This window comes from Herpailurus yagouaroundi, unplaced genomic scaffold, assembly GCF_014898765.1.
Source record: "Herpailurus yagouaroundi ecotype Mexico unplaced genomic scaffold, PumYag 141, whole genome shotgun sequence".
In the NCBI taxonomy this organism is placed as follows: domain Eukaryota; kingdom Metazoa; phylum Chordata; class Mammalia; order Carnivora; family Felidae; genus Herpailurus; species Herpailurus yagouaroundi.
In genome coordinates, this window is record NW_024412396.1 from 27476937 (window position 1) to 27491380 (window position 14444).

At 36.3% G+C, this 14444-nt stretch overlaps 1 protein-coding gene across 4 annotated transcripts in view; it reads left to right on the top strand.

Annotated features, from left to right (window-relative positions):
* ATL1 (atlastin GTPase 1) overlaps nt 1-13998 on the top strand; it is an 85244-nt gene extending 71246 nt beyond the window's left edge. For 3 of the 4 annotated variants that reach the window (XM_040477111.1, XM_040477107.1, XM_040477109.1), the window contains 7 exons: nt 354-492; nt 5229-5356; nt 6443-6499; nt 7577-7648; nt 8964-9395; nt 10584-10598; nt 13126-13998. In XM_040477111.1, coding sequence (XP_040333045.1) covers nt 354-492; nt 5229-5356; nt 6443-6499; nt 7577-7648; nt 8964-9395; nt 10584-10598; nt 13126-13236 — 954 coding nt within the window. In that variant the 3' untranslated portion in view covers nt 13237-13998. The remainder of the gene's footprint in view (nt 1-353; nt 493-5228; nt 5357-6442; nt 6500-7576; nt 7649-8963; nt 9396-10583; nt 10599-13125) is intronic. The other variant, XM_040477110.1, reaches the window with a different exon arrangement.
* Nucleotides 13999-14444: the final 446 nt, after the last annotated feature.

Here is a 14444-nt window from a genome sequence, read left to right on the forward strand (position 1 = left end):
AAGGTAGGAATATCTTATGATCCATTCATGTCTCCTGTGAGTACTTTGAATTAAAATTGGAATTTATAAGAACTAGCTAGAATAAAACCCCACTAATTTGTAGTAAAAAATGGGAAGGCCCACCTGAGTTAGCATAAGAGTAAGCATTTGTTAATTGTAATAATAATGGCATATATATGCTACATGGAGATATGGCTGTTCACCCAAGACTTTATTCTTTCTTTATCAGCTTATATATTGTCATTTTTATCATTGTGGGACCAGACAGACATAGCAAATATAAGATGCTACAGAATTCTTTGGTGTTCAATTTATGTTGCAAGTAGTTTAAACTTTAGAATGATTTACCGCAGGTCTCAGGGAACCAGCATGAAGAACTACAGAATGTTCGAAAACACATCCATTCCTGTTTCACCAAAATTTCCTGTTTTCTGCTACCTCATCCTGGCTTAAAAGTAGCTACCAATCCAAACTTTGATGGAAAACTGAAAGGTGTGTTTTTTAATGAATATATACTTACATTACTTAGTCTGGTTGTAAAATTGTCATTTTATCTACTGGGCTTACAGCTGCTGATTTAGGTTATCCACTTGTGTGAGGCTGATGACTAAAAAATGTCAGGAGAACTGGGAATCCTGGTCTGGTGCTGGAGCACCTTCTTGGGGAACTGTAGGATTCCATGGGTACTAAATACGTACATGGAGAAAACAGGCAAAGTCTTGCATTCACCTGGGAGGCAGCGACCTTGCCCTTTTTGCAGAGGTTTCTACTTACTTCTGTACATTGAGAAATGCTCCTTAATGCCTTCCTGTTTAATTTGCCTTATTTGCATTAGAGGAGAAAAATAGATGTCTATGTTATTGGAATGCTGTATTATAAGTTATAGAATATTATGATAAGTTATAGAATTAAAGATTGAAAGAAACATTGTGTAGTTCTGAACTCAAGCTCTTTAAAAGTGCTACTAAGGAATTTAATTATAAACTATTAAAACCCTCACTAAAAGTGAAATCCTCTTCTGGATGAGGACCAGTTGCTGAAAAATCCAGAAGCACTAGAGTGTTTTTGAAATAGTATATTCTAATAGTATGTAATTATCTGTCAAACAGAGAGGCATTCCTAACATTTTAAGATTCCAAAAAATCTCAACTTGTTTAAAAAACAGGGGTGGGGTGGGTGGAAGGGGTCTGAAGAAATAGAATTTAATAGTCCCTAATAGATATCACCAGGTCTTTAGATATTTGCTTTGTAATTCATACAAAAACATTTCTGACTTATTTACTTGTAAGGCTCGCACTGAATACACACCCCACTGAGTTCAGATATTTGCTTAATTTCCTGTGGCCTTTCTGCATCATGTCAGGGTTGGTGCGACAGTGACATTAACAAGCTTTTCAGCACAACTGTTCTCAAAGGGCTTCAAAATTAGTCTTAAAAAGGGACAACATAACATGTATTCACTTTTACAGAACTGGCAGGTTTGAAAAGCAAACCTATTTTTTTTTTCCCCGTTTCCATGGCATTTGTAGTCAGATACCTTATATTTAACTATGACAGTATCATAAATAGAATCTCACATTTCATCAGCAGTATTTCTGTACATGTTTTAAATTATCTTTATATAACAGAACAGATAGCACCAGGCACATATTAATGGAGGGATTCCAGGATCCTATCATGTCACTTGTCCCTGTCACTTACGAATTCCAACCCAGTAATGAGCACACAGACCTCTTGATACTGTGCACTTACCTAATGCCGTCACTGTGTTTTGAATAAATTACATAAAGGGTGGGCTCCCACAAGGCCCCTCTTTCTTCTCTGGAGTTGGGGAGGGGCAGGCCTTCAACAACAGTCCTTTATTGGGACACAAAAGTACTCTGGCTTGTTCCATTCGTGCAGTGTACAGCCACAGTTCTTAAATTAACTGATAGATTTTGCAATGAAAGAGCTCAGGGAGAGAGTTGAAGACAACACACACAGGTATAGAACCCCCATCCCCCCTTTTTTAAGTTTATTTTCAGAGAGACAGAGACAGCGTGAGCAGGGGAGGGGCAAAGAGAGAGGCAGAAAGAGAATCCCCAGCAGGCTGTGCGCTGCCAGCACAGAGCCCAATATGGGGCTTGAACTCGTGAACTGTGAAGTCATGACCTGAGCCAAAGTCAAGTCGGACACCTAACCGACCGAGCCACCCGGGCGCCCCACGAACCCCACTTTTTTAAGCAGATTTGTTTCTCATCAAATTGTACATATATGTCTAAGTATGTACTAACCTACACAATTGTTTTACAGTTACCCCAAAATTATGAGTTTACCAAAGTGGCTAGCCTGAGAGAAAAAAAAAAAATGAAAAGCAGCTTCAGGTGCCCATCACAATTGCATTTTGATGAGGCTTTCTAGGACGCCTGCTGAATCTGTCTGTGGGCCAGAATGTTCTTCTTAGCCTCAGTCTCTCCTTAGGTAGTTTTGAAAGTCAGCTATCTACATTGCTTTTCCATCCCATCCTGAATCTTGTAATTCGATGTGAGTTCTATCTGGGATGTCTTGTCCACTGGCGATGCTGCTCTCCAGAAGGCTGGCATCTGAATAACCACTTTCTTCCTCTACGGAAGAAACGTCTCTAAATAAACAGTTGTGCAAAAATTGTTCTCTGATGATAGTTCCCACATACTCTTTCATAAACTTACAGAAGTACTTTCTAGTTCATTATCAGCAGTAATAATTGTTATAATTACTATTCATGGTCCCTCACTACTGAAAATGTTATCCTACCATTTCCTCTGTTATGTGAAATTTATGATACTATGATTAAATTTAGCTGCTATTAATTTAGTGGCTTCCCACATAGGAAATCAAAAGGATCAGGTTCATTCCTGCTGCATTCAGACAGTTCTTTCCAAGTGCCCACCGACTACCTTTCCTGACGTAGTCAGTCTAACCTTTCAATTAACAAGGAGTTACTTTTTTGTTTTGTTTTGTTTTTGTTTTTTTGAGGTTCCTCTGGGTTATGGTACCACATGTAGAATGGCCAGGCAGACCACATCATAAATTGTGGAGATGCATTCTTAGCAGCTTCAGTTAGAGTTCAGGAAGCGTAGCCAAACACTATTGCAAGGTAATGGTTTTATAAGAAGCTGTTACTAATGAATTGTCAGTCAGGTAATCCTGAGATCTCTCTTGGTTGATTTACACAGCAGTGCCACACCAGTGCATCTGCCCCGCAGAGTTCTTTTACAGCATCTTATCATGTCCCCAGTTGTGGCAGATAACCACTTTGGCCTAGCCCCTGAATTCCTGGCAGAGTTTTACTCCGGTGGCAAAGATTATTGACGGAATGGTAAAGACAGAACAGCATCCCCAGTAACGGTCTCCCCACACGTATTTGTTTGAATACTTGGAGTGGGTCAGAGCTAATTAGCACACCTCTGTAAATTGACCTGAACTGGGCTGCCAATATTCTGGGTCATGTGTGTACTGTGTTGAACTGATAGTGTTAGCAAGAGCTCACCACTGCGTATGTTGTGAACCTTTGGTTTGTGTTATCTGAATCCAGAATTGGGATATCTGGTATTGGTCTCAGTGAGAACAAAGACTATGGCCAATGCCATCTTCAGAACGCATTTTTAATCCAAATATGTGGTTATATGCTGGCTGCTTTAATGATAATTACCACACCTGCTGGTGCATGAGATACAGGTGTATCTTATTTCATTCCAATTTTATAAGGGAGTGGGTGGGGAGTGGAATTTAAGTACATGTGTTAGAAGTGATTTTAAAGTCATTTTAAAATGAGAAAGGTTGTTTCATACAGAAATTCGGGAAGAATTCATACATTCTAGATATATAAGAATATTTTACAAATGCTAAAAAAAAACAAAAACAAAAAACCAAGGTGATAAGCAGAGAAGAAAACCTACTGGTATCAGTGAATACAGATGCATGTGGTAACATAATACAGACACCAGTATTGTTAGTGAATATTGGTACCTGAAAAGCAAACCGCAATAATAACTGAATAAATACATTTGAATAAATCTATATATAATACAAAGCAAAATTATGAGTAAGAATTGGTACAATGCAACAGCAAAATACATTTGAATAAACACCTATGCAAGTACTCATAAAAGATTGGGCACTACAATTTCAAAGGTATACAAAACCTGAAATAAAAGAATTCTGAAGGATTTCCAACAGTATGCTCATGCATCTGGTAAAGGCAGCAAGCAAGAGAAGAAAAATGAATTCTTATGTAAACTAGTATTTCACTATATAGTGGGGTTGTAGTAACATGCAAGGAAAATGCAAACACAACCGCATGGTTTGAATCTTTATTCTTAAGACCTCAGAAATCCCCAGTCCCAAAGCCTGAAAGCTCAGTGATTCTGCTTAAATTCAGATTTTTAAAAATTGTAGGCAGTTATTACATTTACTTAGATATCAAATCTCTGGACATATCTTGCTTTTTATGTAGGTCTATTTTTCTATATCTTTTGAAATGATTTAGAAATTATCACTATGTTCAAAAGACTTCTCTGAATATGTATTTTCTATGTTACTTTGCTAAATACGTAATGTTAAGCTTGAACCTAATGCCGTAACATGGATTATGTGTCATCAGTTGTCCTAAACATGATAGGTGAACAACTCAGACATCCTGATTTGCCTCCATGGCCTTTTCTTGCCATGTTATTTTGTATGGGCGAATTTCATCACCAAATGTCGCATCACCATCACTGCCTTTCTGAACTTGAGTACTAGTTAACAGACCTTATTCAGTTCTGTACACTTTTCATAAGGTGGGCACACTAAAAACAGAGCAATTTTTGCATACATTTTCTGGCAGGAATACATCTTATAAACCAGTGAGTATCTGGCCTTTTTCCCATTTATGAGTCTGTATACATAAAACCACCAACGAACTCATCAGAATACATGAAATGTGGTTATGTGAATGGGATGTAAAATATTTAATGTTTAACATCAAGAAAGCTACTTTATGGGTGGAAGATAAATATGTAGTTGAAATAAAGAACAGCAGTTTAGGCAAGGAGGGTCACTCATCCAAGAAAAGTGGGTTTTGGGAATTGCTTAGATGATGGCAAAGTGAGTGATGGCTTTATCACTGGGGAAGAAGTAGACAAAATCAAGAATGTTTTATTTATTGTATGCCTTGGAGGACTTGGATTGGATTTTTAAAATAATGATGAATGTGCTTTTACTTGTAGAAATAGATGATGAATTCATCAAAAACTTGAAAATACTCATTCCTTGGCTACTTAGTCCTGAGAGCCTAGATATTAAAGAGATCAATGGGAACAAAATCACCTGCCGAGGTCTGGTGGAGTACTTCAAGGTATGACTCTCATTTCTAGAGCATTGTTTTGGAATGCAGTTCCTACTTGAAACAAACAAAAAAGTATAGACTCTGTAATATGGGTGCAAACCTAGGAGGAATCTATAAAAATGAGAAAAAATCATTAGACTCCCAAGAGTAGCTTGCTTTCTGAAATTAAAATTTTAAAAACTCTTAGTGTTAACTTTATCTTGAGAGAAATATATTTTGAAATATAAATATGAGAGTTGGTAAAGTCTGTTTTTTGTGGGGGGAGGAGGTGTTTCTCGAGGTCCATAACATGTAGTCCTCAGTCATGACCTATGCTGAATTTTACCTTCATTCTGAAGATTCTTCCGAAGGGGCTATCCTTTACCTTTCTACTAGAGAAAATTCCTCCACATTTCCTGTCTCTGCACCACGGGCCGATGTAAAGTGGAATAACTTTAAATTTGTGTTTATTTTTTAGCTCAGGTAGCACCGAATACTACACTTTTTTTTTTTTTTTTTAACCAACCACATACTTATTGGGGAATTTCAGTAATCAATCTCATTTGTGGAGTGATGCTCCAAGGACTAAACTATTTTTAAAATTCACATTTTTGTCATTAAAAATACTTCACATATCTCCTGTGTGATTATTTACCTTCATCACTCTTAGCAATTAATGAGATGTTATTTATCTATCTAAAATTTGAAGTCTTATTGTGCATAACACTATGGAAGAGCTTAGAAGTTAGTAGGAGGTTAAGGACCCTTACAGAAATCAGATATTCCATAAAGCTGACGACAGCAGCAGGTACAAATTTCTGTGAGTAAATGAAAAAGAAAGGTTACTCCTAGCAGAGGGATCTGAGAAGGTTTTAGAGAAGGGGGCAGTGACTTAAGTCTTTAAGAAGGGTAGGATTGGCCAAGTAGAGTTGGATGAAAGGGCCACTTCAGGAAAAGGGAACAGGGACTAAGAAAGGGGGAATTAACACATGAGAAAGATAATAGTTCCCCAAACTGTCAAGACTTTAGACCTTCGAGTACAATTTCACAGAGTTTGAGAAATAGTGAATGGAATTACTTGAACATGAGTCTCTCTTTTTCTTTTCATTTTTTTAGGCTTATATAAAGATCTATCAAGGTGAAGAATTACCACATCCCAAATCCATGTTACAGGTATTTATTCATCAAGAGGCGTGACATTTTTAAAAATACTTGTTACTAAAGCTAAGCTTTCCTTAGCTTTAGGCTATGCTAAGCTAAAGGTAAGCTCCAATCCAGCCATCAGTAATTGCCAGATAAACATGGTGGAATGATTTATTGGAAGGTTATTTTTCTGTTAACTACTGTTTGTGTGTTCAGCTAAACAGTGTTGTATACACATAGAGGAGCTTCACTTGTGTTGACTATACAAACACTTTTTTTTTTTTAAGTTTATTTATTTTGAGAGAGACAGACTGCAAGTTGGGGTGGGGGTGGGCAGAGAGAAGGGGAGAGAGAGAATCCCAACAGGCTCCACACTGCCAGCACAGAGCCCAAAGGGGCTCAAAGTCATGAAACTGTGAGGTCATGACCTGAGCCGAAACCAAGAGTCAGATGCTTAACTGACTGAGCCACCCAGGCACCCCAACATACACTTTAGACCAAAGAGTTCTCATTCTCTTTGTACAAAATTAGTTTGGAAAATAGACTTATACTGTGGTTTAGATTCACACATGTTAACAAGTAGAAAAGCAGGTCCAGGTTTTTAAACAAGTGGTCTCTATAAATAAACATTTAAGTTAGGAGAAATTAGCTTTTTCTTTATTAAAAAAAAATTAAGTTGTTAATAGTTCCTTTTTGTCAGTGATCCATTGTTCTATCAGTGTCAATCTTTAAACTTAAGACATATTTATATATATATTAGTACAGATAAAATGCACTGTATATTATTTCCCATGTGTTTGGGTTTATAAATTTCCCCCCCCACATTTGATGAGAGGGTTAAAAATATTTTTTAAGAAGAAAATTCTTCCAAATGAAAATTCAGTTTTAGAACTGTGACTTACTGAGTAAATTTCTGTGTTTTATGTATTTTGAAATTTTAATTTTACCGGTTTTTAAAAATGTAGTGGAAATACTTCAGTACTTTCAAATTATCTCATGACCTTGTGTTCTTGTACATTTCTTGCACATGATACTCAGAAATGAGAATTGCCTGTGAGAGTTTAATATGAATTCCATTTTACATCCTATTTTGTACTTTGTCCAAAGGCCACAGCAGAAGCTAACAATTTAGCGGCCGTAGCAACTGCCAAGGATACATACAACAAAAAGATGGAAGAGGTAAGAATTAAATAATATTTTAAATTATGTTTTAAATAAAATCAGTATTTCTTCCATGAGATCATTCTTTTTTTTTCTTCCAAGTTATACTGTCTCCAAAGAAGTGGTTTTAACTTCTGCTTTCTCAGCCTATGTTTATCACATTTCTATTTATTATATTCCTAAAGTATTTTTTAGGAAAGGAACACTATGTAGGCATAGTGTTAAAACACTTTTTACAAAACATAGTGTTAAAACATATTTTAGATGTGTTCTCTCTATATTATAGACACTTTTCTTATTCTTTTTTTTTTTTTTTTTTGGCCATTTCTTCCCACTATTTATAAGTTCTAGTGACTAATATAATGTGCTACCATCTCCACTACACTTCCCTTCTTGCAACAATTCTAGTATTTCTATCCTAATTATAAAAACCTGTTAGGAAAAAAAGGAAATTAAGCCTCAAGAGCCAATATTTCTACATACTATAGTTCCTCTTTTTAACATTCCGAATTTGGGTGCATTGAATAATTATTGTATATACCTACTAATTGGATAGGTTTTTTCCCTCTGAAAATGTTCTATGATAAAGATTACATCCAAAGTTGCTGGAGTCTTAAGAGTCAAGAGAAATACAGATGGAATAGTGTTCACACCATACCTAAATGGTACTTAGAGTATGTACTTAGTATGCTTTATGTAGTTAAATCTCAAAAAACCAAAGTGAAAGTTATGGGTAACTGAGATTTCCCTTGTAACTTTTGAAAAAACTGCAAATGTGGTCCAAGAACATTTAATATGCTTTCATTTGGTCTCTTGAAGAAAATACTGAAAGGGCTCCATTCAAACAAAATCAGTAAAACTGCCAAAGAACATGTTTTTCATAATTTTACTTTGGAGTTTTATAGCACTACTCATTGTTTTAAGCTAAACCTCATTGGTTAAAAATACTTCAGTGTAGTTAGAATAAATTTCCTAGAAGAACTTGTATATAAGTAGTTTATTTGAATTTGGATTCATTCTGTGAATGAACTCAGTTTGCAATTCACTTTGTATCTTGCGTTTTCATCTTGAGGAACTTGGATTAAGTCTTGGATATTCTTTCCCAGGTGAAAAAGAGAATAAAAATTAAGAATGGCTTTATATAAGTCACCTATAAAGTACCGGTCCCACTTACAGTGATGCCTGATAATGGAGGGTGCAAATGTGGGTTGACAAAACATAAAAGTAGACTCCTTCCGTGTTCTAACAAATTCACCTAGCTAAGTGGAAGATTTTGACACAGTTGTGAATTTTACTCTGCATTGCATAAATGGCACTTCTCTATCTGATACAGATTTGTGGTGGCGACAAACCATTTCTGGCACCTAATGACCTACAGACCAAACATTTGGAGCTTAAGGAAGAATCTGTGAAGCTATTCCGAGGGGTGAAGAAGATGGGTGGGGAGGAATTTAGCCGGCGTTACCTGCAACAGCTGGAGAGTGAAATAGATGAACTTTACATCCAGTATATCAAGCACAATGATAGCAAAAATATCTTCCATGCAGCTCGTACCCCAGCCACACTGTTTGTCGTCATCTTTATCACTTACGTGATTGCTGGTGTGACTGGATTCATTGGCTTGGACATCATAGCTAGCCTATGCAATATGATAATGGGACTGACTCTTATCACCCTGTGTACCTGGGCATACATCCGGTACTCTGGAGAATACCGAGAGTTGGGGGCTGTAATAGACCAGGTGGCTGCAGCCTTGTGGGACCAGGTAGGAATACATTTCATCCTTTTCAACTAATTTCGGCACATTTTTGAATGCCATCTGTTTACCAGACACAATGTAAGATGTTGGAAATAAACAGGTGAAAATGGCTTGGGCCCCAGTCTTCGTGGGCTTTAAAATCGGTCAGGATGGCCAGATACAAACTGTAATACAATATGTGAAGTCCCACACAACTGTTTCCCAGTCAGCACTTCAGTATTTTCAAATATCCGTGGCTTAGGCAGTGGTTTTTTACTTTTTGTCCTAAAAGTTAAAGATGTTAAGCACAGCTGAATTTTTTTGAGCCGATTGTTATTTATGTGTTAAGATTACTTCATACTTAAAACCCATCATTTGGCTAGAGTTGGCTTGGTTAGGGGTGTATGTGAACCACTATCCTAAGTTGTTGTATCACTGTCTCTTTTAGTATAATCTCCTGAAAGCAAGATCTGATTGCTTTAGATTGTCTCTATTTGAGCTAGACATTTGTACCGGGCCACAGGAGTCCAGGTCAAACTCTGGATCAGCTGCTGATCGGTTGGTTGTCCTTTATGTTTCAATTAACCATAACCTAGAGAGTCAGGGTCACTGTGGCCTATTGTTCAAATAACTGATTATGGGTAGGGAAGACAATAATAAACACACCTAGAATAATAATGAACTCACTCTGTCATCCTGGAAGGGTCTTCAGTACCTCCTGAAAATTTAGGGGCATTTAGTGAAGCTAAAATAGAGATTCTTCATAGAATTCTGGAGTTAAGACTTTTGAACATTTATGTTCTGCAGGTAGTAATAGCTACAATTATTCCAGCATTTATACTTACATACACTCTTTAGAATTGTAACTAATGAATTTACCATGTGCCTTTGAAGGATCTAGCTAAAATAAACTAATGGTTGCACTGTGGGTAAAGAATGAATGGATCCTCTGACACGGTCTCAAATAGCTCCTCAACCTCAGAAGAGTGAAGAGGGGCTATTTGAGGTCAATTCCAAGGACCTCCTAGAATATGATGCTGAGCCCTATGACGTCAAAAAATTCAGATAAAATATATAATCTGAACTAAAAATATTTGCAGGAGTATTTGTTCTTAAGTGCTCATAAATATTGTAAAGAGTTGAATTATCATAATGCTATTAATGAAGCAGGATATATACTTTTCTTTTTTCCCTTTTAAACTGCCTTTACCACAGGGAAGTACAAATGAGGTAAGTTGAATTTTTTAAATTAAGAGCTATATATTTATAAAAATTACTATGTTCTTATTTTGTAAACTAGCCATTAATGGATATCTCAATATAGATTAGGAAATCTCTGGTGACAACTGCTGTGTTCTAAGATTCACAATTTTAACTATGAATTTTTAACATGGTTTTAAATAATCTATTCCAGACATCTTATGTGATTTGATCAGGAATATCATGTGTTTTGTTTCCTGAATGTGTAGAAAATTTTGAAAGAATTTTTTAAATGTTTATTAGAGAGAGAGCATGTGCACACACAGACGTATGAGGGAGAGAAGGAGGGGTAGAGAGAATCCTAAGCAGGCTCCATGCTGTCAGCACGGAGCCTGATACCACGGGGCTGGCTCTCATGAACTGTGAGATCATGACCTGAACTGAAATCAAGGATTGGGTGCTCAACCAACTGAACCGCCCAGGTGCCCCCCCAAATCTCCAAATTCTGCAGTTACAACATTGTGTATTTTGTTGTCCTGGGAGTGCAACAAAATACAGTTACGAATCTTGAGGAAACTTAATTAGTAGAGAGTATTTAAATGGAACTACAACCTTTAGAAGTTGTTTTTAATTTTGGCTTTTGAGTGACCGTTACCTTTACCACTGTAAGCAGGTTCCGGGCCAGTGTGCAGTGTAACTTTCTTAGCATACCTCCGACAGGACCTGTAAGTTGTTCATATCTCCTGCACATGGGCAAAACTCTGTGTCTGAGGAAAGAATCTGAGCTTGCAGGAAGGAATCATTTGTTACATAAGAAAAACGATCTCTGTGGAGTTATTCTGGTCATTATCTTCAGGAAGCAAAACTGATCTTAACGAGAGATAGCACATAATTCTTTCCTCAGTTGCTGCTGTTACATGTAACTGAAGTATGTCCTCTAATTAATATCAATGACACATTTAATACAGGTCAATAAAGAATCATTTTATATAAAATTCAGTAAAACAAATTCATTAAAAAATAAAAGCAATCTAAGCTTTTAAGAGAACAGGGATTAAATTGAATGTTAGAATCTAATATGATAGATCTAGGGCAACACCATTTATGCATTTATACCCATATGCATTCATAAAACCAATGATGGTATTACTTAGACTTAAGAAAACAGCCATAAAAACTTCAAAAATATAAAAAAAAAAAATAATGGAATTTCCTGGGCATTGGTTACTATTTAGAGGATATCAAGCTTTTACCCAGCTTTTAAAAATATTCAGACTCTGGGCGCCTGGGTGGCGCAGTCGGTTAAGCGTCTGACTTCAGCCAGGTCACGATCTCGCGGTCCGTGAGTTCGAGCCCCGCGTCGGGCTCTGGGCTGATGGCTCAGAGTCTGGAGCCTGTTTCCGATTCTGTGTCTCCCTCTCTCTCTGCCCCTCCCCCGTTCATGCTCTGTCTCTCTCTGTCCCAAAAACAAATAAACGTTGAAAAAAACAAATTAAAAAAAAAATATATTCAGACTCAAGGGTTGCCTGGGTGGCTCATTCGGTTAAGCGTCCAACTTCGGCCCAGGTCATGATCTCACCGGTTTGTGGGTTTGAGCCCCGTGTTGGGCTCTGTGCTGACAGCTCAGAGCCTGGAGCCTGCTTCAGATTCTGTCTCTCTATCTCTCTCCCCTCCTCACCCTCTCTCTCAAAAAGAAATGAGTATTAAAAATACATATTAAAAATATTCAGATTCTTTACAGACCAGAATTACATCAGTAAGTTGATTTTAACTGGGTGTTCAATATGTGAAAGTGCGAGGGGGGAATGAATCTTAGACATTTGCTGAGGGGGAAAAAGGACAAAAATATTTATGGACACTTATGTAAAGCAGTATGTAAAAATTCCTATGATTCAAACACTGTTGACACAAAGAACAATCACAGTTTTAATGAGCAAAGGCTTTCTGAGGTAATGCTTCTGAAAAACGTTTTGTAAGATATAAACCAAGTAAGGGAAACAAGGCAAAAGAGCATGTTTAACTGAAGGATCCCAGTGGCAAGGGGAGGGCAACATGTGCTTATTTACATGACCGTATCAGGAAATAATGGAAAATAAAAATGGCCCCATTCTGAAAAACCTGTAAGGAAGCCCAGAGAGCAAGTGACCTACCTGTGTATAATAAAGCATCTATTGGCAGTCAGAGGTTATGAGCTCCTCTAATTCCTCCAAAACCAATAATATGCACAATATGAGTTCCCAACACATTCCTCAACTGGAGCACAGTATTTAGGAAGCTCTGCTCCAAAAGGTGTGCAAGGTAAAAGGAAATGCAGTCTGAGAATAAAACATTTACCACAAAGATCAATCCACAAAAGCAAAAACGCATACACAGTGGAGAGGTGAAGATACTTTGGAGTTCTAAGATTATTAGTTATGAATTTGTATCTTATATAGATTAAAGATCTAAAGATTCCACATTTAGCATGCTAAATTTTACATAGTACCATAAACTAATTACACTAAAAAGGAAAAATTTTATATCTCTGTGTTTATACTCTTGATTCTTATATTTCTAGGCTTTATACAAGCTTTACAGTGCAGCAGCAACCCACAGACATCTGTATCATCAAGCTTTTCCTGCGCCAAAGTCAGAATCTACTGAACAATCAGAAAAGAAGAAAATTTAATCTAAATTTTTAGAAATACAGGTGCATGACCAACTGTCAGTTAAATACTCAGTTTTCTGTCTCCATGCAAACATTCAAAGTGCTTCTATCAGGACAGAGTAAAATACCGAGCTCCTCTGAAAACTTCAAAATGGTTTAGTTCTTTTACTTCAGTGTTTAATAAGCAGATGTATGTATGCATGGTTATATCACTTTGTTAACATGTACAGTTTCCTGATTTTGTCTTCAAATATGCTGTTATAATTTCAAGTATTTGTCTATTTATGATGACAGTACATGTGTTCTGCTTGAATTTACTAAATTCTACTACTGGGTTATAATTAAACCATGTAGTAATATTACTCCATGTTTGGATATGCTCATTTAATTTCCACAGAAGAATTTAAAACTTATTTCCCATAGTCATCCATTTAATCATAGCATCATAACTCAGCAGGCTCATAACTCAGCAGGCTTGATTCAATCTATGTCATCTTCTATATACCATGAGCTTTTATTTTTAAAGACATTTCAGAGAGCTTTTCAGTTGCTTTATCAATGACTAAATACTGCTTCTTTTATATTATGATTTAACATAGAATATAAACTTCTGGATCAAAATGCACAAAAAAATCACTTTGTATATGTACTTGAGTTTCACTGCATTGTATATTTTTTCATTTGGTACACAAAGAAATGTATTCTTCATAGGTTTATTCTTTTAACATGTGAACTATTATTAAAGTTTACTCTGGTTCCTAAGATTAAAAACAAATGCTTACTGAATTTGGAAATGTTTGGGAGGTATTAATATAGAATGATAAAAGTTTAGCTCTCTTTTAAAAATTAAAATGCATTTTTCTTCAGTGTTGACACCACTGCAAACACACATTTCCACTTTAATCCACTAATCCCTTTTAAGGTAACTTTCAGTTCTTTTAAACCAGCGATTCTATAATCTGGGAGCTCTAAAACAGTAATTTCTAACTTTCTTAGAAATGGTTAAGTTTAATTAAATAATTAAATAGTCAGACAAAGTAAGTAGTAACAGGAAAGAACAATGAAGATAGAAGACTGTGTGAGAGTTCATAAGATATTTGAAAAGTTTGATTACATGTTCTGAAAGATAACTTTCCCAACTGCTAACATCCCACTACATATTTTCCTTTTTCAATGTCCCTTTCATTATACCGCTTCCTTTGCCTTTGGGCCTTCTGAATGGAAAAATC